Here is a 27051-nt window from a genome sequence, read left to right on the forward strand (position 1 = left end):
CCACAAAACAATGATACCTTTATTGGATCAACCAAAATGCACAAAATACATGCTACAAGCTTTCGAAGCTCCACTGGCTTCTTTGTCAGGCCAAAGGGTTAAACACACACACAGCCCCAAATTCTTCCAGGCCGAAGAAATGCCAGAAAAGGTGAGGGGCAGCAGGCGCTTGGGTGCAAAGTAGCCATGAAGAGCTTATTGTTATTGTTATTTATGAAATTTATTATCATTAATAAATTACACATCATGATGACAACAAACAAAAATAAACATAGACATAAATAAAAAGAAGTGTATGTTTGCCGCCATATATTCTAAACAGCTATGTTTGAATTCTTATCTCTACTTCTTGTTATTATTATTATTATTAACCTTTATTTATGAAGCGCTGTAAATTTACACAGCGCTGTACATACAATCATTTTAATTAGACGGTTCCCTGACCTCAGGCTTACAATCTAAAAAGACATGACACAGAAGGAGAAGGGAGTGGTGGAGGGAAAGGGTAAGAGGTCCAGCAGTTCCTCTCTACCTCCAAGGCCTGGACCAAGGCAGATGGACTGGAGGGAGGGCTTGGCTTCATAATGGATGGTTAATCATTTTCCAGGGAAAATACATACTCTCAAGTATGTATCTCTTGCTGCTGTTATGAAATATAATATATATTTTAGGTGTTTTCTTTCCTCTTTCTCTTGTATCATATTGAGGAGAAATAGTTCTGGCTCAAATTTTATTTTGATTTTAAAGATTTCCTGAATTATCTTGTGGATGGCCATCCAGAACTTTTTTATCTCAGCATATATACCCTGGTTTCTCTTCAAATCGTATAAATCTTTTGCCTATTATTATTATTATTTTAAAAAATGAAGAACTTAGCAAGTGAAAAACAGAGACAAAGGGTCTGAATTCAGGGATATTTCCACTTTAGAAGTCAGAATAAAGGGCTACTAAAGAAAAAGGTTTTAGGGAAGGGGAGGCAGGAGGCCTCAGACATTGCACCTTCAGATACACCACACAGGAGACAAGCCATGCAAATGCCAGCAATGAGGAATTTTTTTTGCTCAGAAGCATACCTTTTTGCCATGAGAGAATCCATACAGGAGAGAAACCATTCAAATGCTAGCAGTATGGCAAGTGGCACTTCACACCACCACAGCATCCATACAGGAGAGAAGCCATACAAATGTTAGAACTAATAGAAATGTTTTGATCAGAATTCACACCTTTTGTTGTTGTTGTTAAAATTGTTTTTTAAAAATTGTTAAAAATTGAGATGGAGGAGGAAATGATCAATGAGCCTATTTTAAATGGGCAAGGAGCATAGGGCACCCAATTCCATTAGATCAATCGGAAAATACTTGGTTTAGAGGGATTAAGTATATGATTTCACAAAATCTAAGGGGAAATTATTATAAAATGTTTTATCAATGCTATTTAACCCCGGATGAATTAGCTAAAATTTATAGGTATTGGAAATGTAGGAAAGAGAAAGGAAATTTCTATCACTGTTGGTGGGTATGGCCACAAGCTAAAACATATTGGAGGTATAAAAGTATCTTTAGAAAGTATTTTTAATATTAAACTTCAATTAAAACCAGAATTATTTTTATTAGGAATAATGGGAGAGAAATTAGAGATGAAACTTGGAAAGGTAATATTTTATATGATAACCACAGTTAGGTTGACATTCGCACAAAAATGGAAAGCAGGAGATATCTCCGCAAGCGAGGATTGGTTATTAAAATTATATGAAGAATGGAGATAGATAGACTAACTAACCTGCTTAGCAAGATGCAATTTAACAGTGATTGGATAATAGGGTCAAGGAATTTTCTTAAAAAAATAGTCTATATTATTTAAAAAAACCAAAACCAAAATTGTACTGGACATTCTTGTTCCTTGTACTTCTCAAGTTCGTTAATCACTCTAATTTACATCAGCTTATATGTGACTCTTAACACCAATATAACATATATATAATTATGTATTATTATTACACCCTTAAAATCATTTGTTTCATTTCAGTATAATGTCTTAGACTGTTATATCTATCCATCTTATAACATTTACTCTTCGAATTTCTGTATTCCTTCTGACTAAATATTTCTTATGTTGTTCTATTATGCTCTTATAATCTATGGTAATCATTGTTATTTTCCCCTTAATGATATATTAGTTTTCCAGATCTTATTCACATATTCCTCTAATGGACTCCATTCACTTTCTCCCCCCCCCCCCCAATTTGTTATGTAGTAGTGCTGTTAGTTTATCCATTTCTCTTAGTTCCCAGGTTTTCCGTAACCAGTCATCTATATTGAGTTTCCTATCCATTTTCCAGTTCTTAGTTATTAATAATCTGGTCGCTGTTACAAAATATAGGACTATTCTCCAATATTTCCTCTCTATCTCAATTCCCAAAAAAGACGTCATATTCAATAAATATAGAGACAGGGAAGGAGTAATGGGGCAAGGATGCTGTTAGGATCAGATACTTGGATCTTCTTTGATGTGTTAAAGGGTAGTAGAATCAGAACATATAAGATTGGGGTTTTATGGAGAAGAAGGAGAGGGAGGAGGGAGGGTTTGTTGTTATTATTGTTGTTGTTATTGTTACATATTTAAGTAATAGGGTGGTTAGTATGATTGTGTGTAAATAGTTATTAGTAGAATGTTTACTTTGTCTGTAATATTTGTTGTATTGTGTTTTTTAAATGGCATGTGGAAGTTTATTTATTTATTTAATATATATTAATATATATAATATATTATTTGTAATTGTAATAAAATTTATTCGGTCTTTGACCAGTATAAAAACAAAATCACACAAATAGCGTATCAGTATAACAATAACAGGTTAAAATATAAACTAATAGCAGGCCAGACAAATCTTTCTACACAGTAATAAAATGTCCATTTGTCAGTTGAGGGCGCAGTTTACAAACAGTATAACAAAATTTAGCCACCTTATGGGATACTATAGGATCATTGTTATCCAATAGGAGGCGTAAATAAAAAGAGTCAGTTTTACCTGGGAATTTACTCAGTAGTGGGCTAATCAGTTGGTGACGAATGTCCCTATAGAATTGACAGTAAAGGAGAACATGCTCATTGGTTTCAAGAGCGCCTGAGCCACATGGGCAAAGACGACATTCAAAAGGTGTTTTTTTAAATCTACCTTCCAACATGGCCGTGGTCAACACATTGAAACGTGCCAAAGTTAGAGCCCTTCTAAACTTCGGGAGAGTAACATGGAATAGATATGGAGCTGGGGACCAAGACTTGAACACTGAACAAGACATATTTTGAAAGGGAAGCGGAATCCATGTATCTTTCTGCTTCTAGAATTTTTTGTTTAATAATAGATTTAGCTCTATCAGCGTCAAGCTTTAGAATTTCATTTTTATTGAGACCTAGCTCATTTAGTTTCTTATGAATAGAAGTTTCCCAAGAGGATTTAAAAGAATCCAGAAAAATTAAATTTGTCAAACCTCCAGGACTTTTATGCAATTTTTGCCAATAGGTGAGAATACTGATCCACAGACTAGATTCTATTTTAATAGTTCCAGCCTCCTTTCTAAGAACAGCGTTCGGCACACAATGGGCGACCTGAAAGATTCTCCTAAGGAACTTAGTTTGCACACGTTCAATTACATTTATGTTACTATATGGCCCCAGTTGGGCTCCGTATAGAAGTTGAGGGCGAACCTTGGCATTAAACAGTTTGATTGCGGCCGGAATAAACTGAGCACCTTTAGTGAAAAAAAATCTTAGTATAGCTGTTATGGTTCTTTGGGCATTACTGATGACAAGTTCTGAATGGGCTGTTCTCCTACCAGAGGTATGATATACAATCCCTAGGTATTTGAAAGTCTTAACCTGCTCTATGTGTTGTCTGTCAAGTCTCCATTGTCTCAGTTTGGGTCGGTGAGCAAAAGTATGAATCTTGGTCTTAGAGGAGTTAATTATTAATTTCTCCTCTTTACAATACAAAGCAAGAGAATTTAGGGCTCTTTTAAGTCCGATGGGGGATAATGAGAGAATAACGACATCATCCGCATAGAGCAATGAGTTAATATGCTTATTTGCCAACTTTGGAGGGTGAAAAGAAAGATTATTCAAAGCAGAAACAAGGGAATTAATGTAAAAATTAAATAAAGTGGGGGCCAGGACACATCCTTGCCTTACACCCGTCTTAACAGGAATTGCCTTGGAAACATTAATATATAATATATATTATTTATTTAATATAAATAAACATTATCTTAAAATATTTTTTAAAAAGAATTCATACCTTTTGAAGCATCACAGCAGTGGAAAATGTTTTTCTTTTATAGAGGGAGCCTTCATACATCTAGATTTTGTTTTGACATCCTATTTCTGTTACCAAGTCTGTCGATTTAAAGTATCTTGCCCTTAAATTCAATAAACTTTTTGAATTGTTGCCAGTTAGTTCTCACTGCCTGGTTATTTTTTCCTTAATTATTATTTTTTGTATTTGTTCTTTAGCATTAACCAGTCAGTAGGTAAAGATGTCCTGACCTATCAGAATTTCTATATTGCTTATATTTTTCCACTAGAGATCTTTTTATGGTACTACACTCTTGATCAAACCATGAGTTAGACATGGAGTGATGAAAGTAATGTGTGGTTGTGTTGTTTGCAAACAGGCAGCTTTAAATATGTGTTATTAAATTCTGATAGGAGCTTAGGATCTGTTTTGGTGAACTTTCTAAGAGGAGAGAATCTCTTAATTTAATAGAGCTATCTGAATGAAGAGCTTATTTAAGGCATAATCTAGTTTAAGGGATCATTTTACACAAGAGAAACCTGAAACCACATCCAAATCTAATCCTGGTTCTAAATCGGCATGTATATTTTGAACTTTCAGATTTGAAGAAGCAAGTAAAGGGAGGTGATCAATTTCTGTACGAATGGTTACCTCAAAATTTAAGATCCAGTTTAATAAGTTATATGACACTATTAAGTAATCAATTTTGTTGAAGCTCCATTACCAAATTCAAATGTAGACTCTCCATGTTTGTCTCCCGCAGTCCCTCCATTTAGTATCACTAGATCTAAGTAGTTTGTCAGTTGCAAAAGGCAGAGACCAGAGAAATTGCATATCTTGTCCTTAGACTGTCTGACAAGTATCAGATGAATTTCTTCTATTTTAGGGGGATGCTCATCAAAATGTGGGCTAGACAAAGTAATGGTTACATGGATCTGTAATTGGTTGACCGGCCGAACCCAAAGGGTGCTCAACAATGGCTCCTTTTCATCCTGGAGAGAAGTGACCAGTGGGGTCCCACAGGGCTCTGTCCTGGGCCCAGTACTGTTCAACATCTTTATCAATGACTTGGATGACAGAATTGGGGGCATACTTATCAAATTTGCAGATGACTCCAAATTAGGAGTAGCAGCTAGATTAGGAAGCTGGGCCAAAGCGAACAAAATGAATTTCAATATAGAGAAATGTAAGTTACTGCACTTAGGGCGTAAAAATGAAATGCTCAGATATAGGATGGGGGACACCTGGTTGAACGAAACTACGTGTGAAAGGGATAAGAGTCCAAGTAGACCACAAACTGAACATGAATCAACAGTGCGATGCGGCAGCTAACAAGGCCAATGTGATTTTAGGCTGCATCAATAGAAGTATAGTGTCTAGATCAAGGGAAGTAATAGTGCCACTCTATTCTGCTCTGGTCAGGCCCCACCTGGAATGCTGTGTCCAGTTCTGGGCACCACAATTTAAATGTGCTAAGGTTCAAAGGCATAAATAAAGCCTAAACTGCGGTACTGGCCACAAGTAAAAAGCGCAGAAAAAGCACATTACTGGTAAAAACAAACCATGATCCTTTTTACCGCACATTTAGGTTCTGAGGACAGAAAGATGTTGGCACTTAACATGGAAGTCAGTGAACATCATGTGTCAACCTTTTCACCCCAACACAATATTATATGAACATACTATTTGCATTCATGGTCACAACAAGTTGCATTTGGGGAGTACCTCATTAATAAAAATATTGACTCTCCATAAACCGATACCATGTTTCATGGTCTTTGGATAGGCTACCAAGAAAACAGAATAACACAAATAATTCAAAAGATTTATTAAATGGTCATATAACTGTAAGATACTTTAAAATCACATGTTCTGAAGGAAAAAAAAAAGCATCAAAGGCCATATATAGGTTTTACAAAGCAGAATTAGGTGTTTGGTCTCTCCAAACAAAAAGTATTTCGTTTGTCCACTTTCTCTCCAGTGTGGGCAGTCTGGTGCCTCAAAAGCCCTGAACTCTGAGCAAAACATTTCCCACAGTGATGGCATCTGTATGCTTTTTCTCCTGTGCGGACCGTGTGAACTCTCTGATGACTCACAAGGGCAGAATTAACAGCAAAATATTTTCCACACTGTGGGCAATTGTATGGTTTTTCTCCTGTATGGACTCTCTGATGCCTCAAATGGACTGACTTGTCAGAAAAACATTTTCCACAGTGTTGACATTTGTATGGTTTCTCTCCTGTGTGGACTCTCTGATGAGGCACAAGGGAAAACTTGTCAGCAAAACGTTTCCCACACTGTTGGCATGTGTATGGTTTTTCTCCTGTGTGGACCATCTGGTGTCTGTCAAGGTGTGATTTTTTAGCAAACCATTTTCCACACTGCTGGCATTTGTATGGTTTTTCTCCTGTATGCATTCTATCATGACTCAAAAGGGATGACTTCTGAGTAAAACATTTTCCACAATGCTGGCATTTGTATGGTTTCTCTCCTGTGTGGACTTTCTGATGAGTCACAAGGACAGACTTGACAGCAAAATATTTTCCACACTGCTGGCAATTGTATGGTTTCTCTCCTGTATGGACTCTCTGATGATTCACAAAGGCAGACTTAACAGCAAAATATTTTCCACAGTGCTGGCATTTGTATGGTGTCTCTCCTGTATGGACTCTCTGATGTTTCACAAGGTAAGACTTGACAGCAAAATATTTTCCACACTGCTGGCATTTGTATGGTTTTTCTCCTGTGTGGACTCTCTGATGAGCCACAAGGGGTGACTGCTGAGCAAAACATTTTCCACACTGCTGACATTTGTATGGCTTCTCTCCTGTGTGGACTCTTTCATGTATCATAAGAACTGACTTGTGAGCAAAACATTTTCCACACTGCTGGCATTTGTATGGTTTGTGTCCTGTGTGGACTCTCTGATGAGTCACAAGGTTTGGCTTCTGATTAAAACATTTCCCACACTGCTGGCATTTGTATGGTTTTTTTCCTATATGGACTCTCTGATGATTCAAAAAGTCTCCTATATGGGAGAACAGGGAGAGACAAGAGTAAATCTCAGTGTTCACAGAAGAAGGACCTCTGAAAATAATGATGGAGCTAAGCAAACTTAAGAAAGAAATGAAATATCAGAGAAAGGGGAACACTATGTTTCTTTTCCTTTCTTTCATAGATTTTAGTCACAATTGCTAGATGGAGCACCTTAAGAGGCTGGAAAACATCCAAATGCCAGCCGGTTTGCCCCAGTTCACCCAAACCAATCATTACATTTTGTCAGGTTCACAGCTGCCTCTTAATACACAAAGCACTCTGTGCATGCATGTGTGTGTGTGAGAAAGAGAGACAGAAAGAAAGAGAGAGTAAAACAGGATGGTGCAGAAAAGGAGATGAGAATGAGATACAGAATGGGAGATGCTGAAGTTCTGCAGATAGGCTTGAGGGCAGATAGGAAATTTGGAGAGAGGAGGAGGAAGAGGACAGGAATCAGGCATGTGAGAGCAAGAAATCTACATGTATAATGTGCATTTTGGTTGGCTCAATAAAGGTATTACTGTCTTCTGGATTCTGGGTGATACTATACTTTGCTATATAGCCAACACGGCTGCCCCTGGATATAACTACAACAGAAAAGGGGCTGGGATGGGCATATAGCCAAATAGTGTGGTAGTTAATTCAAGGATGGAGGGGAGCTGAGGCTGATAACACTGGACAAGCTGTACTGTTGCTCTTGGTGTAGGAAGGGGAGAGAAAACACATCTCTCCTTGTCCCAATCAGGAGTTTGGCTTGTGTGAGAGTGTGCTCATCCTCCTCAGGCTTTGCATCTACTAAACATATACACATTTGCGCCAAACAACAGAACCAACTGTTAATTATTTTGACCTGAGGACCAAGCGCTTCCTGGAAGACCATTGCTTTCTGGCCTTATTGTGGACCTTCCCAGAGGTATTTTTTTGTCCACAAAGAGTTAGACTGTCTAAGGAAGGAGAAGCTTTAATTGAAGCTACTCTGAGAAGAAAGGCAGGATAATAAGTATATAAACAAATAAGTAGAAAAGCTTGAGCAAGGGGGCTGGAAGCCACCTGAGAGCTTACTGGCTGAGTTGGGATTGGGACCCTACTTTTGGAGCTTCTCCGACAGGGGATTGAAAACTGTGGGGATTAGCGGGCCATGCTGAATCCCCAGGGGATATCAGAGGGCATTCCCCCATAGTACCATCTGAAAAAAGAAAAATGTTTTGCTTCTCATTATCCCGGGGGGGGGGGGGGGGGGTAATTTTGTCACTGTAGGAAAAAGCCATTTTAAGACCAGAGGATGTGTTTTTCACAAGAGGAAGTTGGAAGCCTGTCCAGGGTCTAGATTTAGGACTGAAAGAAGGTTTAAAGAAAAGCATGGAAAAATTGCTCTGGGATGTGTCAAGGGGCATTTGGGGGGAAATACGTGAACTGCCATAGTTCTCCCGCTGCCTCATTAAACTATAAATCCCAAGATTGCCCAGGATGTTGTCATGACAATTAATAGTGGTATTATTATTATTATTAACCTTTATTTATGAAGCGCTGTAAATTTCATGAAGTAATATGAAATGACCCTCAGTCTCCATAGAAAGGGCAATGAGTTCAAGTTCCTTACCCAGGGTGGACACAGTCTCATAGTTTTCCATCATGACCTTCTCATACAAAGACCTTTGGTTCTGATCCAATAGGCTCCATTCCTCCTCTGTGAAAAACACAGCCACATCTCGAAAAGTCATCTGCAACAGAAAATAGCCTTCATCCAGTCTTATCAAAAGCAGAGGAAAATATATGGTGCACCACCAATATTACTGGATCACTTCAGAATACAGATGGAGTAGGTGTTTGACTATTCCTTCATCTCGTTTCCTTAACTACCTGGATCTTGAAGAATAGTGCATGAGGGAAAAGGCGAGGTCACAACCTGGGTGTCTGATAAACTAGATTTCTCACGTGAAGGGATATTTTATTTAGCACATTGAAGCTCTTCTGTACAGGTCTTTCCAATCTGCATTACTAACTGGCATAAGTCTAGGGCAGCCTCATCCAGTCAGCAGAGTCTTTGGATTCTCCACCTGTATGGTCAAGATCTTTTAACTCATGAGGCAGAGAATACCACAAGAGCCTCTTCCCATCATTTATCATAAAAATATAACAACCACAAATTAAATAGTTAGGAATTGCTTCCTTTCATGATGGCTTGAAACCAGCTGCCTGAGTCAGGTGCCTCCCTCCAACAAAATGGTGGACCAACCATGTCTAAAAGCCAAGGATTCAATTCTTGGAAAGGTGAAGTGTTAGAAGAGACCTCAAGTGCCATGCAGTCCACTTCTCTGCCATTCAGGAAAACACAAATGAAGTGTTTTTCATTCAGGAATATCCTGGGATATACATCTGCCCTGGGCAGCAACCATTTGGGACCCCTTGTTGCAGATCCCTTCCAATGGTTACATTGCAAAGAAAGAAAGAGTGATCATTAACCTGTTCCAAGGGCCCTGATTGGCTGGGGAAAGGGATAGCAGGCAACACTGATCAACTCAGCCATTTCAATATGGAGGATGGCATCCAACAATTAATTGCATACCAGTTTGACACACCAAGGATTCAATTCATGGGAGGAGGTATTCAACCACACGGTGAGAGGGGGAAATCCCTCTGCCCTTGGTTATCAACCATTTGTGATCCTCTGTTATAGACCCGTCCCAGTGAGTCCATCTCAAAAGAGGAGTTCAAGGTTAACCTGTTCCAATGGCTTCTTTCCTGCAGTTTCTTTCATTGAAAAGAAATTCAGTGAAGACTCTCTTCTCTCCCTGTTTGAAGACCAGCCAGGCCAATTCTGGACCTCTGAACACCTGTAGAAGTTACAAAGGAAGTTGCTTCACATGTGCAAATGTTTATTTATGCCATCTTCCACGGACCCAGAAAGACAACCTAATGGGTCTGAGAGCAAATCAAGCCTGAACTTTCCCTCGAAGACAAAATAACTATATTGAGGCTGTCATGAGATGACATGCCAACCTGACAGCACAGAACAAAAGGCTTTTCTGTTGAACGCCTTCCTTCTCCATCAGATTCCACCACGACCCCATGAGGGATAAAAACAACAAACTCTAGTGGGATTACCCCTAAGATTTAGCCCTAAGGTAGGGGTGGGAATCCTACAACCCCACCTAGCGTTGTTGGACTACAACTCCCAGCACCCCCACTTATTTGTTATGTTGTCTAAGGGGCTTATGGGAGGTGTTATTCATCAACATCTGGAGGGATACAGGAGGTTCACCCCAGAGGAAACAGACAGAGCCACGATCCCTTCAGGTTTTAGACACAGCTTAGTGCATGGAATGACAAATGAGCTTCAACACCAGATCTGGTCTTCTTTTACTCCAAAAGATACAGAAGTATTCACATATATGTGTTCTCAAGAGCCATTACTATATCTTTGCCTCTCTTGGAAAGGAGCTGACTTCCAGCCGGGCCTTTATTTATCTAGTCAAAGTGTTTTTACCTGGGATCCTCTTCCAGGTCCTGCCAGAGAAGCAGATTTAAGGGTGGTAGAATTAAAAAGCAAAAAAGGCAAAAGCAAAGGGAGATAGGAACAAACAAAAAAGATGAATGCATCTGTTCAACATCTAGTGTAGAAATAAGGAATAAGGAGAACTACTATTATTATTGATGCAAAGAAATAGAGGACAACAACAAAGGGGCAAAAATGAGAGACTTAGTTTAATAAGGGCCAGGAAGCTCTATGGAGAAAAAGAGAGCATAATACAGGATCAAGAAGAAATAAACAGCCGTTGGAGGCGATACACAGAAGAGTATATAAAACAGATGAGTAAATGAATGACGCATGGAAAAAGGAACCAGATGAAGACAAACTGAAAATTTTAAAAAGCAAAGTGGAATCTGCAATAAGGAAACTGGCAAAATTAAATCACTGGGAATAGATTATGTCCCAGTTGAACTGTCCCAAAGCAGAGACAGACAGCAGCAGAATTGGGCATTTCTGCTGGACGCTTCCTAACAGACTCTTTGCAAGAATGGTTCCACATACTGCACATGGTTTTCAAGAGATGTATTGGTTATTTATGGTCACAACTGTCGCATATGAGTGCATTATCATTTTGTTTATGTCAAATTATAGCTTCTACATCTTTTCATATTGTATACCTGTTCTTATTTAGTAATTCCAGTGCTATTCAACATCTTTATCAACGACTTGGATGAAGGAATAGAGGGAATGCTTATCAAATTTGCAGATGACAGCAAATTAGGACGAGTAGCTAATATCCCAGAGGAGAGGGTCAACATTCAAAACGACTTTACTAGATTAGAAAGCTAGGCCAAAACTAACAAAATGAGCTTCAACATAGAGAAATGTAAAAGGGAAAAGGGGGGGGGGGTTATGGGGGGGGGGGAGAAAAGGAGACACAACGCCCAGCTCCATGTTCCTGGCAAAAGGGGACCCACAAAACAAGGTGGCATTTTGTGTGTGTGTGGGGGGGGGAGACTTTGCATTTAGTTAACACTTCACCCTATCCCCCCCCTGGCCTCACACAACCCCCCCCCAAGGCTTGGAGCCTGGCTCCCTCCTCCTCCCCCCCTGAAACCTCAAGGCCTCCCCTCTGCCCCCCTTTTCCTAGGAACAAGGATCCTGGGGAGTGTCTCCTTCTCTGCCCCCCCCTTTCCTCCCCTCCTCTTTCTCTTCCCCTTTTAAAGCTGCATTCTCTGCCATCCTGGTCATAAGCCCCCCCCCCCCCCAGCCTCAAGAAAGATACACAAACACCCAGCAATGGGCTTTTATTCCCCCTGAACCCCCTCCCTTTAATATCTGGGGCTCCTGAGACCTTTGGAGGGCGCCCACTCTCCTCCTTCTCCCCTTTTAAACCCACAGCCCCCTCCCACACCTGGCCAGCAAGGCGCCTTTTATCCCCCTGGACCCCGTCCCTCCACGGCTGGAGCCCGCAGGGATTGGGGGACGGAAGTGGGCTCTTTTACAGCCTCCTTCCTCTCTGGGATGCCTGCCCTTCCAGTCTGTTCCCGCCACACGCACCGGAAGTGAGGTCAGAGGGCCCGGCACTCTCCTCTTCCGCCTCCTCTGCCTCTCTAGGAACTTGAACTCGTTGCTTGGAGGACCCAGAGAGGGCAGGAAAAGAGCCCTCCTTCTTTCCCTCCTTCTCTCTCTCCCTCCCTCCCTCCCTGCAAACCTCCAAGAGCCTCCCAGGGAAAGAGTGTCATACACACACATTCAGCATATATTTATTATATTGTATATATTGTAGTGTGTGTGTGTGTATATATATATATATATATATATATAGTATTGTGTGTATGTATGTATCTATCTATCTATCTATCTATACACACACACAGAATAAAAATTGTATAGGGATGCAGTGGCTTAGTGGTTAAGACGCCAATTCTGCCAATCAGAAGACCGGAGGGTTGGCCGTTGGAGGTCCAGGTGCCGCATGATGGGATGAGCTCCTGTCACTAGTCCCAGCTTCTGCCAACCTAGAAGTTGGAAAGCATGCAAATGCAAGGAGATAGACAGGCATCACTTCTGAGTGGGAAGATCACCTTCTTCGCTGCAGTCACACTGGCCACATGGCCACCAGAGTAGCCTTCAGACAACGCTGGCTCTTCGGCTTAGAAACAGAGATGAGCACCACCCCCTACATTCGTTTACAACTAGACATCCATGTCAATGGACTATCTTTATATTTACAATACACACAAGTATACTATATATATGTATATCTATGGATACACACACACACACACTGTATATATTGGAGGGACATAGAATCACAGAATCATAGAGTTGGAAGAGACCGCAAGGGCCATCCAGCCCAACCTCCTGCCATGCAGGAACTCTCAATCAAAGCATCCCCAACAGATGGCTGTCCAGCCTCTGCTTAAGGACCTCCAAGGAAGAAGACTCCACTACACCCCTAGGAAGTGTGTTCCACTGTCAAACAGCCCTTACTGTCAGGAGGTTCCTCCTAATGTTGAGGTGGAATCTCTTTTCCTGGAGCTTGCATCCATTGTTCTGCGTTCTAGTCTCTGGAGCAGCTGAAAACAAACTTGCTCCCTCCTCATTATGACATCCCTTCAAATACTTACACAGGGCTATCATATCCCCTCTTAACCTTCTCTTCTCCAGGCTAAACATCCCCAGCTCCCTGAGTCGTTCCGCACAGGGCATGGTTTCCAGACCCTTCACCATTTTAGTTGCCCTCCTTTGGACACGCTCCAGTTTTTCAACATCCTTTTTGAATTGAGGTGCCAGAACTGAACACAATATTCCAGGTGGGGCCTGACAAAAGCAGAATAGAGTGGCACTATTACTTCCCTTGATCTAGACACTTCTATTGATGCAGCCTAAAATCACATTGGCCTTGTTAGCTGCCGCATCACACTGTTGACTCATGTTCAATTTGTGGTCTACTTGGACTCCCAGATCCCTTTCACACATATGCACACCTATATCTGTGCATTTCATTTTTCTGCCCTAAGTGCAGTGCCTTACATTTCTCTGTGTTGAAATTAATTTTTTTAGCTTTGGCCCAGCTTTCTAATCTATTGAGGTCATTCTGAAGTTTGATCCTGCCCTCTGGGGTATTAGCTACGCCTTCTAATTTGGTGTCATGTTCAAATTTGATACGCATGCCCCCAATTCTGTCATCGAAGTCATTGATAAAGATGTTGAAAATAGCTCTGGGCTCAGGACAGAACCCTGTGGGATCCCACTGGTCACTTCTCTCCAGGATGAAGAGGAGCCATTGCTGAGCACCGTCTGGGTTCGGGCAATCAACCAATTACCAATCCACCTAACAATTGTATTGTGTAACCCACATTTTACCAGCCTGTTTGCAAGAATGTCTGAACTTACCCCTACATGTGCTTGCTATTTGTTTGAATTGCTCTTTGGTGATTTCCCCATTTTTCCATTTCTTATACATGTTCCATTTAAAACAGCTCAGTCGAAAGTTCTTTAGCCATCCATCCTGGTTTCTTGAGACACCTCCCATTTTTCTTCCTCATTGGAACTGTTTGAAATTGTGTCTTCAGTATCTCCCTTTTGAGAAACTCCCATCTATCTTCCCTTTATATGCCTTTATATGCCCTGATAAATAAAGGTGTTGCCTGGGAATGGGGGGGATGCTCAGCAGCAAGCATTTGCCACTCTGAAGCCAGATTTGTCACAGGCTCCCAGGCTGGCTCACCCTGATACCAAGAAACCCCTTTATATCCGGTTAACCCCTTCAAAAGGTAGCATTGGAGGTATTCTCTCCCAGAACCAATACGGAGCTCAGAAAGTTATAGTTTATGTTTCCCAAAACCTCTCTGCATCCGAGAGCAAATTCAGTCCCTGTGAACAAACATGCTTAGCTCTTGTGTGGTCTCTGACCCAATGGGAATTCATCATAGGAGGAGCAAGAGTGAAAGTGCAGAGTCCAGACATTCCCCTGAAATACATCTTGTTAGGGAAGATACAGAACAGATAGATCCACAATTCCAGAATTGCAAATTGGACCACTGAATTAATCAAGAGAGGGGTAGACTACCAGACACAGACCGGTGAGCCATCTGTGCCTTATGGGTTGGTTGTTACTGGAGCAGAGCATGAGTGTCCTTTGCTGCCACTCCAGGTGGTGTCTGGTAGCAAATCTAATCCAAGAGACAACACTTGGATCACATATGTCAAAGGACACCAGAGAATTAGTGAGTGAGGGTAAAGACCGCACAGGAAAGTACACAATAGAACAAAGGGAAGGAGTCTTTTGAGCCATAGATGCAAAGGGAAATCCCCGTTGGATTGTTCCCCAAGAGATCCGGAGTGATCTAATGCAGTTTATCCACTAGCAAGGACAAGGAGGAAAACAAACTACCCTAAAGAGAATCAAAGAGACTGGATGGTGTCCTCAGATGCATCCGGATGTAGAGTTTGTCCTGTGCCATGGTCAATGCAGATCCTATCAGCCCAAAATCTGTCACCCAACATCTCTGTCTGACACCTCCTGCAAGCCAGCGGATGCAAGGATCTGCTCATTTGAACCCCCTTCGGAGGCCTTTACATCAAAGTGACACATATACATATCAAAGACGCCCACTATTTGGCCAAGATGCCTCTGGACTTTGCCCAAGGGCCTAAAAAACCCTACTTAAACTCCAGGTTTTCTTTGTTCGTTGGGACTAGCTTGGTTGCAGAGAGAATCTCTGTCAGTTTTCTTTCTAAATCCCCTCTTCACTCGCTAATACCATGGGAGCGATAGAATCCTCAATTGTGATTTATGAGATTGGTATATACCAGGGCAGTGGGTATTTGTTTGTTTGTTTACTTTGAATTGTTTTTCTTCCAATATCAGGATGTGACTTAAAATATATGCTTCTGTCAATTCTGTCATTTCTGCATTGTTTCACGTGTTTAACATGAGAAGAGAATATTGATTTATATTTAGAAAGTCCTGGGGAGGGGAAAACCTGTCAGGGATGATGGGAGTTGTAGCTCTTCACCTCTGGCTCGAACTCACCACCTTGTTACGCACCGGCGCTGACCAGTTTTGGCCAGTGGTTAAAGCTTTGCTCTAAAGCAGCAGAGTTACAGAGAATAGGCTGAAGACCCTGACAAACTCTCCAAGCCTTCTCACTCTTGCTTCCACAGAAGTCTTCACACTTCTTCAGGATCCAGCTGGCTCTTGTATCTTCACCCAAGACACCAGACAACTCAGTAGTCTTATATAAAAGATCTACTTTATTCTACTATATACAGCTCCAAAACTATCCAATACAACTCCTCACTACTACCCACTACTACTACCCACAAAATACATTGGGATTCATAGCCATTATTATAGTCCTTGGATAATACCACCCACTCTTGTCAGTTTCCACCCAGTGGGCGTGTACATCCACTCTCATTGGTTCTCTTGGTTCATCCCATAATTAATGATTTCATCATCTCACCTTGTCCACTTAACAATTCTCAGGTGTGTTCAATTATCCACTTTGCATTTCTGTCCTTGGCATTTAGGACTTGCTAATCACATTACCTTTTACACCTGTGTGGCTTCTAATTGCTTCTGCTGAGTCATCCTGACTCTCACATACATGTTTTATTTCATTCACTGTATATCCCATGTTGCATTTTCCTTAACAAAACCTACATGCGATCACTGTTATAATATGACACGTATTTGTAAATGGTATTGGATAGTAATTAGTGCAACATTACACTTGTCTAGTAGTGCAACGTTTCTCTAACAACTTGGGATTGTACACCTTGTTATTTCGGCTGCGTTCTCTGAAAATCCTATTTGCAATAGATTATCTTCATGTTATTTTGGACTTTTGATATAATTCCTGAAACCATTTGTGCTGATTTTATAGGTGGGAAGTATATGAAATGAGAGGCATTGTGGGATGGGATGTGCTTCCATACATTCCATAAACACTAGTTATTAACATACCTCTAAGCCATTCCTATTTCTTGTGCTGATGCTGTTACCATTGACACAGATGTGGACAACACACTGGTTTTCTATTTGTACAACTGTTCCTTACTATGTTTATAACTACCTCATCCATTTTTTCTAGATCATGGATGCTTCCAGAAACTAGGCTTCCCGCATTACATTGAGGAGGTGGATGGAACCCACATTCCTGTACGCCCTCCAGTTGGTTAAGAATTACAATCAGAAACAGGGTTTCTTGATAGTCATGTATGGGACTACGTACCACGGGCCGCTTCATTGACATCAAGCTTGGCCATATGAGAAGATCACATGACAACCATGTGTTCAAAGTACTCTGGATTGTGTCAAGTGATGGATGCAGGTGCTTTTGTCCCTGGAAATCCTATTATATCCGTCAACGGGGTTCTGATACCTCCTTTGATAATAGCAGATGGTGCCTACCCTCTCTGACATTGGCTAATGAAGCCATACAGCAGACAATTGGATAGCAGGGAGGTTATTTTTTAATAATGTCCTGAGCCAGGCAAGAAATATTGTGGGAAGGGCCTTTGACAGGCTGAAAAGCTGATGGTGGGAGAGGAGAACTTCATTCCAGTTGTTTCTGCATGTGTTGTGCTGCCCAATGTATGTGAAACAAGGGGAAACATCTGGACATTGACCCACCACCTCAGCTAATATTTCCTGTTTCCCAGGAACAGCTGTGGCAATACAGTGGCAGACGTAAAAAAGAGGGGGAAGCAGTGTGAGCAGCTGTCACCTCTCTTATTGTGGACCAAAGATAGACGCGTTTTTCTGCTGTTGTTTCTGTTAGATTGTTATAGTAATATATAAACATACACCAGTTATTTATAAGTCAACTTTTTATTGAACAAGATTAACACTAAAAAATTATTAAACTTTCTTTTTCTAAAAACAGTGTAAACATATTTTTCCTTTTTAAACAAAAAGATTTCTTGAACATTTTAAACAGTTATGTACACAGATTTTTGTGGGTTTTTCGGGCTCTGTGGCCATGTTCTAGAAGAGTTTATTCCTGACGTTTCGCCTGCATCTGTGGCTGGCACCTTCAGAGAAATGTTTGTCCCTGGGAACCCTATTATCATCATCAACAGGGTTCAGATACCTCGTTTGATAATAGCAGATGGTGCCTACCCTCTCTGATTTTGGCTAATGAAGCCACACACAATTATGTACACAATTATGCTTGACAACATTATGACATAACTAGAGTCAGGGAGAGTAGATTTCCTTCCTTTTCCTCTGTCTACTTCCTCTTACTGGTATTATCTGTGAACTCTGCTCCTCAAGTTCCTCCACCACACTGGGGTAAGCACTTGGGCCTGCCTCAGTATCCCCAACCTGTGTAAAATCTGCTGGTGGAGTAGCTTCTTCCGATGGTGGGGCAATGCCTGAAGATGTTTTTTTTCCTGCCATTTTCCTCTTCTTTCTCCTTAACATGGTCCCTCTAAAGAAGGAGGTGGGGGTTGCATAATTCCTTTTCTGTGGCAATGGATTTTGAGGCGCTGAAACAGTGGAAGAGTTGCCATCTTGATTCCCCCTTTGACTTCTCATTATGTCCATGACAGCGTGCAAGCAAGCAATTATTTCACGCCTGTCTCTCTGACTTGCTATTTCATTTTCCTTTAATACCTCTACAATTTGTTTTACAGTGTTGGTTTCATTGGCCATCCCACTAGAAATCTGATCCGACATAGATTGCTCACCCTCTTTCACCAAGCGGGCCTGTTCATTTGCATTTTGCGTGATGGTTACAGAGATATGATCTCCTCTTCTGCCCCATGAATGGAGGAGGTGGGTCTTTGGCGACTGTGTAACAACAGCTTGCCTAACATTTCTAATTCCTGCAGGAGTACCTTGAGTGGGATAGATAAAAAACAATAAGGAATATATCATTTCTTTTGTTCAAAAGGAAATAACACAAATAATTATTCAGAGTTACACAATGCCACAATACATCTCATCCCAGGACACATTTTTAGAAATCATATTTGAGATATTATGAATAAAAATATTTTATGTTTAACCACCACAACACTAATATGATAATCTCTATGATTTTTCAATGTTATATATACAGTCTAGCTAGGCATATCTCTGAACATCTTACATGTACTGTCTGGTTGTGCAAATGTTTACATTGGTAACCCTGGGATCTGATACACTCTCTAGAGGCATAATTATTTGTTGATGTGGACAACCCCTCATTCCCCCCTAAAAAATGCCCTGTTTTGACATTTCATACAACCAGCACATCACAGAAAACATACCCTCGCCTGGTGATTCTGGCCTTCTTGCAGTCTGGTCATTGGCTCCGCCTTCTGTTCCTGTCCCTGGAAAGGTAAAATGCAGTTTGTGTGAGAACCTTGCAAAGTAGAAACACTTTCTGTGGTTACATTTTGGTCTAGAAAATATTAATTAGATATTGGAGGATACCTCAATTTGTCACATATTTTAATATTTAAAAGTGATGGACTGCAGTTCTGCAGTTTTCATAAAATCAGCACATCACAGAAAACATACTCTCGACTGGTGATTCTGGCCTTCCTGCAGTCTGGTGATTGCCTTCACCCTCTGCTCCTGTCTCTGGAAAGGAAGAATACAGTTTGTATGAAGTCCTTGCAAAGTAGAGATGCTTTTGTGGTTACATCTTCATCTAGAAAATATTAATTTGATAGTGGAGGATACATCAATTTGTCACATATTTAAAAGTGATGGACGGCAGTTCTGCAGTTTTCCCACCTACGAATGGGATTTCCTTTTGTTTCCTGCAGTGCTTTCCAAAATCACAAAATTGACTATCTGCATCATTGCTGATGTTCAGTAATGAGCAGCTAGTTACAGTAAACAGGCAAAGCTGCTGCCTGCTTGCATTTTCTGGACCAAAGGATGTTATTCTAGTATGCTTCTTCCTTGGCTTGATAGAAGAGGTCTGTGAAGTGGGCTTCCTTGGAATCCTCTTACAGATGAAATTATTTTAACTTGGTGCAATAATTGATACTTCAGATTTAAAATACCTCATGTAGATTGAAGTTGTACTGTATACGAGCACTTTTGCAGGTATTGGTTACCCTGGCCTCAGTGATATGCATGTCAATAATTGTTACCGTCCAATCCATAAATAGGTCAAAAAACAAAACCAAAGACTCATTTAGATGAACAGGTGTGAAATACTTTTTCAAAATATTTACACTAAGGTCATGTTCCCAACTATTGCATTTCTGTTCAACATTGCCTTTAGTGAAGCACAATTCAAAAACAATTTTCATCCACTTTTGCAAAAAAATGTTTTAACATCTAATGGTTTCATAGGGAGCCACACTTTGCTGCACAGTACCATATAGTGCTGGGATATATCGTTTTAATACTTATATATGTAGGACATGCTAGTACATGGCACATACTCATAACACTATGCTACAGTACTATCTTCCACTTCACATTGCAATTGATCATAAAAGAAAAGAGTGTACCAGCAGTAATAGCTGCCATTTCAGGACATAAGCATCAAAACATAGAAAGAAAACCTAATTCTAAATCTTGTCTGTGTTCTCACAGCAGGGCTGTGCCGTTACTATATAACTGTAGGGATGGGTATTGTAAAAAAAAGGGGGGGGGACTTCAAGGAGAGGATTTGAAATCATGCCTCTCCCACCCTATAAAAATTGATATATAGTGGACTCTTGCCTCACGAGGGGGACCTGTTCCGGACTCCTCTGCGTAAGGCGAATTCCGCCTATGCTTGAGCCCCATTATACTGAATGGGGTCTGTTGCATGTGCGGCAGCCACACACACCATTCAAACGATTACAGCACTGCTTCCGCGTAAACCAGAAACTGCGTATGGCACACCTGCGTAAGGAGTGGGTGTGCTGTATATGATGGTTTCTGTGGCCATTTCTAATCTGTGTAATGTTTGCTGACATGAAAGATGTTCCTTTTGGTCCCCCTTCTCATGGTGGCTCAATTAGGAAAAATCTATTACGTGAACACAAAATGATTTCAAAAACTATGGGCCAGGATAAGGACTGGCTATGAAATACTATTCTCCTTTTTAGAAACTTAATCCTATTCTACAGTATGATTATCAATTTCTACATAGTCTTAAATGGTAAACATAAACAAAATAAACATGCACTTTATTTGTAGGATGTGATAATGCACATGTTTACAGTTCTCAGTTGTAGTTACACCTACCATTTTGTCTGATATGCTGGGAGACTTAGTACAATTTCCTTCAATTTCAAACAAGCAATTATATAGAAATACATGATTTGTATGTGCTGCTGAACAAAACTGAAGTTATTATTCCCATTGCTTGTACAAATGCACATTTCTGAATGCATCAACTTATTTCCTTGAAGAAATTTTTTTCTCTACATTCAGAGCATCTACTTGATGATTTCTCAAGTCAGGAGAAGATTGGAGAACCTAACATTGCAGGCATTTACAGAATACAATTTACATCCGTTACAGCTATGTATCCTATTTTCACATTTACCTTTTTGCACATATTACTTAATTGAACAAAACAAAACAAAACAAAAACCACTAACCAATCTCTGTGTCTGCTCCAGCCTCAGTTACTGTCATAGGAAGGTCAATGATTGTTTCATCATCGGCATCAGTCTCGTTTCGGTTCTGGGCATCTGAAAAGTTATTGTGTTTATAAATTATAATTTGTATCATTTGAAAAATAACATTAGGTCTCAGAAGGAACAAATGATTCTTACACAATGTGATGGGGACTTCTGGAAATCCCTAATATGCTATATTTTCCCTTTCCGGTTAACCAATTTATTTCTTAAAAAACCATACCTTCTAGAAATTGGCTGATATTGAGATTACTCCCTCGGGGTCCCTCTTCATCAACCTCCGACGTTGCGGCGTCACTGGCCTGGGTAGCACCACTAGATGCTGCTTCCTGCACCTCTCTTCCAAAATCAAAACTTCTGGAAAGCCTGTTTGGAACAACACTTGCATCTCCATGAAGAATGTTGTCCAGCTCTTTAAAGTACGGACAGGTCACTGGTGCTTTGCCACTAAGCTTGTTGTAGTTAATGACACGTCTATATTCTGCCCTCATATTTTTCGTCTTTGTACGACATTCTTCGGTGGTCCGTGAATGGCCTCGCTTTGCCATCTCTGATGCTACATCCTTGAACACATGTAGATTGCGGTGGCTCTCCGACAACCTTGTTTGGAACCTTGCTTCCCCCCAAATCGAAAGAAGATCCAAAATCTCTGAATTTCCCCAAGCAATGCCCCTCCCTTGCTTCCTTCGTTGGGGTACTTCTTCCTCCTTTTCTCCATACAAGGCAGGAGTTGCATGGGATGAAGCCATACATGGATAATCAAAACAGAAACAGAAGATAAACAAACTGACGTCAAGTGGGCCATTCTATTGCTACGTGCTATTAGGCCTCACTGAACTACAAACCCCAAAATGCAACAGGAGGCAGTAACAGTGAAGGGACAAAGGCTTGTACGTGTTGAATAAGTTTAAAAATTAAATGCAAGACTGCACTTTGGGGTCAGACTAGATAGATACTTGAGACCTCATAAAAGCAATAATGATGATGTTAAGTTCCCTTTTGCCCATATTTCATCAAGGCTTTTGAACATTCAGTTTTCTAACTGCCTGTTCTACAAGCATCTTGCTATGTTCCATAACATTATTTCCTGTAACATAAACAAGTTTTGCTGAAGTGAATATTGTGTAGTTAACTGAAGGGAGGGTGAGAAGGGCTTCCTGCCTTTGTGTGTTTCTGTATAAAAACCTTCTACAGCTGAAGACTTGTTGCTCAGCTTCCCTAGAAAGTGATTTCTGTCTGAGACCGCACAAAACTTTGCAATAAATCCATTTTTCTATAATCCGGGGGTCTCTGACTTGTTTTCACTTGCTCCAAAGACTAGGACCCGGAGCAATGGATGCAAGCTACAAGAAAAGAGATTCCACCTCAACATTAGGAGGAACCTCCTGACAGTAAGGGCTGTCCGACAGTGGAACACACTCCCTCGGGGTGTAGTGGAGTCTCCTTCCTTGGAGGTCTTCAAACGGAGGCTGGATGGCCATCTGTCGGGGATGCTTTGATTTGGATTTCCTGCATGGCAGGGGGCCCTTGCGGTCTCTTCCAACTCTATGATTCTATGATTCTGAGTGGTCTATGAGTTCTGCTACAACAGCAGGTAAAGTGGAATAGCAATGTTTTAAGAGTGCAGTGCAATAATCTCCATAATCGCACAAATCCAGAAATCTAACCCCACATTTAGACCGCTCTATCACTTTGTCACAGAGCTATTTTTTCATGTAGCGGGGACATTTTCTGTTGTCAGAGAAGTTTGACAGATGCTGGTAATGTCTCGCTGGGGAACATATTGGATTAGGAAGGAGGTGCTATGCCTCCTTAAAAATGTGGAAGGGAGCGGTGAGCTGCAGACTTTCAATGAAGTCTACCTTGACCCCAAACAACCATATCTACGTGATGCTGGCCGTCCAGTTAGAGGAAAAGCGATACTTTTGATTAATTCAAAATTTAAGGTAATGAGGAATGAGTTCAACAAATTGATGGCCTTCCAAAAAGACTGCCTCACTCCTTACTTTAAGCCTTCCTGGATAGAAAGACATCAAATGGAAGTTTATATAGCTATAGTTTTTAACATTAAATAATTTACTGTTGTCCAATTCTATCTTTTATTAAATATATTACATCTGCGATTAATAAACTGACATTTGGTGAAAGGATTTATTTCATCAGTAAAACTGCTTGAAGCCTTTCTCACCCTCCCTTCGGTTAATTACACAGTATTCACTTCAGCAAAACTTGTTTATGTTACAGGAAATAATGTTATGAAACATAGCAAGATGCTTGTAGAACAGACAGTCTTCCTTGTAGAAACCAATGTTACCCCTGATCCTGATGGTTCTTTGGCGGTTCCAGTAGCCTCCCTTTGAATGCCAACACAGGGAGAGCAATTTGCTCTGGACCAAGGAAGGAGGATGGAAATATCTATCAGATACCCCTCTGGGTTCAAGAAAAAGTATTGGGAAAAAGAGAACAAGTCTAGCTTAAGAATAAGAAGGCAAAAGACACAGGGATTCAAACCGAAAGAAGCTTGCAAATTTTTACAATGTTTAAAACCCAAAGCAAACTGAAGCAAAATTCTCCACTAGTGATGAGAGGGGTGTGATCTGAGAAAAGAGGAACCCAGACTGCTCCATTCCTCTGTTCCAGGAATCCTTCTCCTTACCTGGTCTGCTTCTAGTCCTCCGCAAAGAGGGAGAGGCGACTGAGTCCTTGTGGGTGACGTTATTCCAGCCTCTGTGGGAAAGACAAAAGGGGGGGGGGGGGAGCCAGTTACAGTTTTTTCTAATCATATATATATACTCTAAACATTGATTACTAATCTCATTCACATGCTAAGCATACATAAAACATAACTCATAAAACAAATACAAGACAATTAACATCTAAAATCACACACACACACGACTTCCTGTCCTTTACTTTGAATATTTCTAATTTCTCTTTCATCACTCTTTTCCTGACTTTCTTTTTCTTTCCTTTTTTCCTTTTTTATTCTTAACATATTAAATGTGCAACAATCTTATTAAGTGGTCTTGAGTGGTCAGACTTTGTCCTGTGTCCCGTTATCTGTCAAGTTCCCCAGGGCTCTCTTTTGGGTCCCCTACTGTTCTCTCTCTACACACTGTCCCTAGGAAAACTTATCTGTTCTTTTGTTTTTTCCTGTATCTTTCCACCCCTGACCTTTATCCGGGGCTTGAACAGCAAGTTTCATCTTGTCTCACGGCTATCTCTCAGTGGATAGGCGCTTGAAGCGTCATAGGCGCTTGAAGCTCAACATGTCCAAGACGGAGCTTCTTGTTTTTCTACCTTGCCCTCCCTCCAATACTCTTTTTCTGTTTCCGTTGATGACATCTCTATTCAACTGGTCCAGGAAGCCTGCAGTCTTGGTTTTATTTTTGATTCTTCTCTGTCGTGTATCCCCCAGGTGCTGGCCACAGCCAAGGTCTTTCTCTACAACATTGCTAAAAATGTCAATTTCTCATAACCTCTACTGCAAAGACTGTGATCCATGCCCTGGTTGTCTCATGACTAGATTATTGTAACCTCCTTCTGGCAGGGCTTCCTCTCTCTCATCGCTGTCCTTTAATTTCTGTCCAGCGTTCAGCTGCACGCATTATTACATCCGCTCGCCACTTTGACCATATTTCTCCTGTATTATCATCCCTTCATTGGCTCCCCTTCCCTTTCCGTATTCAGTATAAGCTTTTGTTGTTGACTTTTAAAGCACTGCGTGGGCTGGGCCCCTCCTTATTTAAAATGGTGTTCATTGTTATTTGTAGCAGACTGGCAATGTAATCTGCAAAATTCTTATTGTATAAAACTGGGAATCCATTCAGGCCTGGCGATTTCCCTGTTTTTGCTCTTTGTATTGCTTGTATCGCTTCTGTAACTTTTTTTAGTTCTTTTTGTTAATCTTCATATACAGTGGATCCTTGTTATATGCGGGGGATCCGTTCCAGACCCCCCTGCGTATAACAAAATCCGCGTATGCTCAAAGCATATTTGTCCCAATGGCGGCGTGCGTGCACGTGAGCCGCCATTGGGACAAAAGTCCCTTCACCCACCCCTCGCTCACTTCCCTCCTCCCTTCCCTCCCTTCCCTTCCCCTAACTTACCTGAACTCCCGCGGCGGAGCGGCTTGGCCTCCGCCGCCGCCGCTGCAGGGAAGCCGGGTGGCGGCGGCGGAGGCAGCAGCGGAGGCCAAGCCTCAGCTTCCTTGCCGCCGCCGTGCAAGGGCGCGATGGCGGTGCTGGAGGCCTCTTGGCCCCCAACAGCACCGCCCCCGGGCCTTTGCCACAGCGGCGGCGAGGGAGGAGGGCTGCCGCGCCGGAGGCCTTTAAGGCCTCCCGCGCCGGCATCCGGCCTCCTCCAGGCCGCCACCGCTGCGGAAGGGGCGGGTGTCGGTGCTGGAAGCCAAGAGTTTGTGCCTATCATACGAAATTTTCTGTTAAAGAAAAAATGCCCTGAAACACATGAAGATTGTTCACTGCGGTATACCTGTATGATGCTGGAAGAACACAAGAACGTTTCCAGCCCATGAAAATGCAGAGGGTGACTGGGTGCAGTGGTTTAGGTGCTAGACTGGGAAAATCAATTTCTAGACTCCAGTGACTCCTGAAAGTCATTGGGCAGCCTTGAGGCCCCACTCTCTCTGACTTGACCTACCTCACAGTGTTGCTTTTGGGCAGACAAAGAAGACAGCATTGAAGGATTTAATTCCAGAGTGCAAAAGCCCCATGTGAACAGAAATACACAGGGGAGAAGATGTGGCATATATGTCAGGGAAGCATAAAGTCAATCTCCACATGTGGAGATGAGCGTTACCATGTTGTGCACCACTTAGGTTCAATGGCAACATCTACACCAAATGTATGACTGGACAGTGGGATGCATAGTGGTACTGCAAGTATACCAAGCAAAATGTCCCATTGTTTCCACAGAAGACTCTGGGAGGCAGTAACACAACCCAGTAAAGTGTACAGTGGAGCAGAGAACTGAACACTGATCTCCAGTTGCAGTCCAACGCTCCGACCACTACACCATGCTACCTCCCAGGGCCCTTAAAGTTGGTGTAATTCAGAAATGACTTGAAAGCCTGCAGCAAAAACAAATAGTGATATAAGGGTTAAGATATCAGACAGGGGTATGGGAAAATCCAGTTCCAGCTCCCAGTGAGGCACGAAATCCACTGGGGGAATGTCAGCCACCTACTCTCTCATACATACACTGCCCTACTTCACAAGTTGGAAGTTGTGAGGATAAAATGGGCTTGAGTTGAGGGGAGCAAAGGCCAGATGTAGATAAGAACACAAAGCCCATCCATCATCATCCAGGTTCAGAGGAAGAGCGAGACAGACCAGCTCCATTGGGCCTAGCCCAGAGTAAGATGAAGAGCCCGCCCTCCAGCCCATCTGCCATGGCCATGGCCCCAGAGGAAGAGAAGAACCAATTAATTTGATCCCTTCCCCACCACCATTCTCTTCTCCTGCCGTGTCATGTCTGATTAGATTGTAAGCCCGAGGGCAGGGAACTGTCTAATTTTTAAAAATGTAAGCTGTTGTGAAAGCCTTTGTGGCTGAACAGTAGGGTATAATTACTCCAAATAAATAAATAAATAAATCTCTGGAACAACATAGAATCATAGAATCGTAGAGTTGGAGGA

At 41.4% G+C, this 27051-nt stretch overlaps 2 protein-coding genes across 7 annotated transcripts in view; both read right to left on the reverse strand.

Annotated features, from left to right (window-relative positions):
• The window catches only part of LOC149320357 (uncharacterized), a 126427-nt gene that overhangs the window by 21942 nt on the left and 77434 nt on the right, over positions 1-27051 (reverse strand). The window contains exon 10 of one of the 2 annotated variants that reach the window (XM_089500311.1): positions 6625-7222. In XM_089500311.1, the coding sequence (XP_089356437.1) occupies positions 6625-7222 (598 nt within the window). Of the gene's footprint in view, positions 1-6258; positions 7295-27051 lie in introns of those variants that run through there. The other variant, XM_089500303.1, reaches the window with a different exon arrangement.
• Positions 17643-27051, reverse strand: part of LOC149320359 (zinc finger and SCAN domain-containing protein 29-like) — a 32410-nt gene continuing 23001 nt past the window's right edge. For all 5 annotated transcript variants that reach the window (XM_089500713.1, XM_089500712.1, XM_089500714.1 and 2 more), the window contains 6 exons: positions 24052-24122; positions 21619-22102; positions 21357-21449; positions 19324-19386; positions 19071-19133; positions 17643-18656 (listed from right to left, as the gene is read on the reverse strand). In XM_089500713.1, coding sequence (XP_089356839.1) covers positions 18013-18656; positions 19071-19133; positions 19324-19386; positions 21357-21449; positions 21619-22102; positions 24052-24122 — 1418 coding nt within the window. In that variant the 3' untranslated portion in view covers positions 17643-18012. The remainder of the gene's footprint in view (positions 18657-19070; positions 19134-19323; positions 19387-21356; positions 21450-21618; positions 22103-24051; positions 24123-27051) is intronic.

Source organism: Sceloporus occidentalis, unplaced genomic scaffold, assembly GCF_023333645.1.
Source record: "Sceloporus occidentalis isolate IW3139 unplaced genomic scaffold, rSceOcc1.0.p SCAF_1, whole genome shotgun sequence".
Taxonomy (NCBI): Eukaryota; Metazoa; Chordata; class Lepidosauria; order Squamata; family Phrynosomatidae; genus Sceloporus; species Sceloporus occidentalis.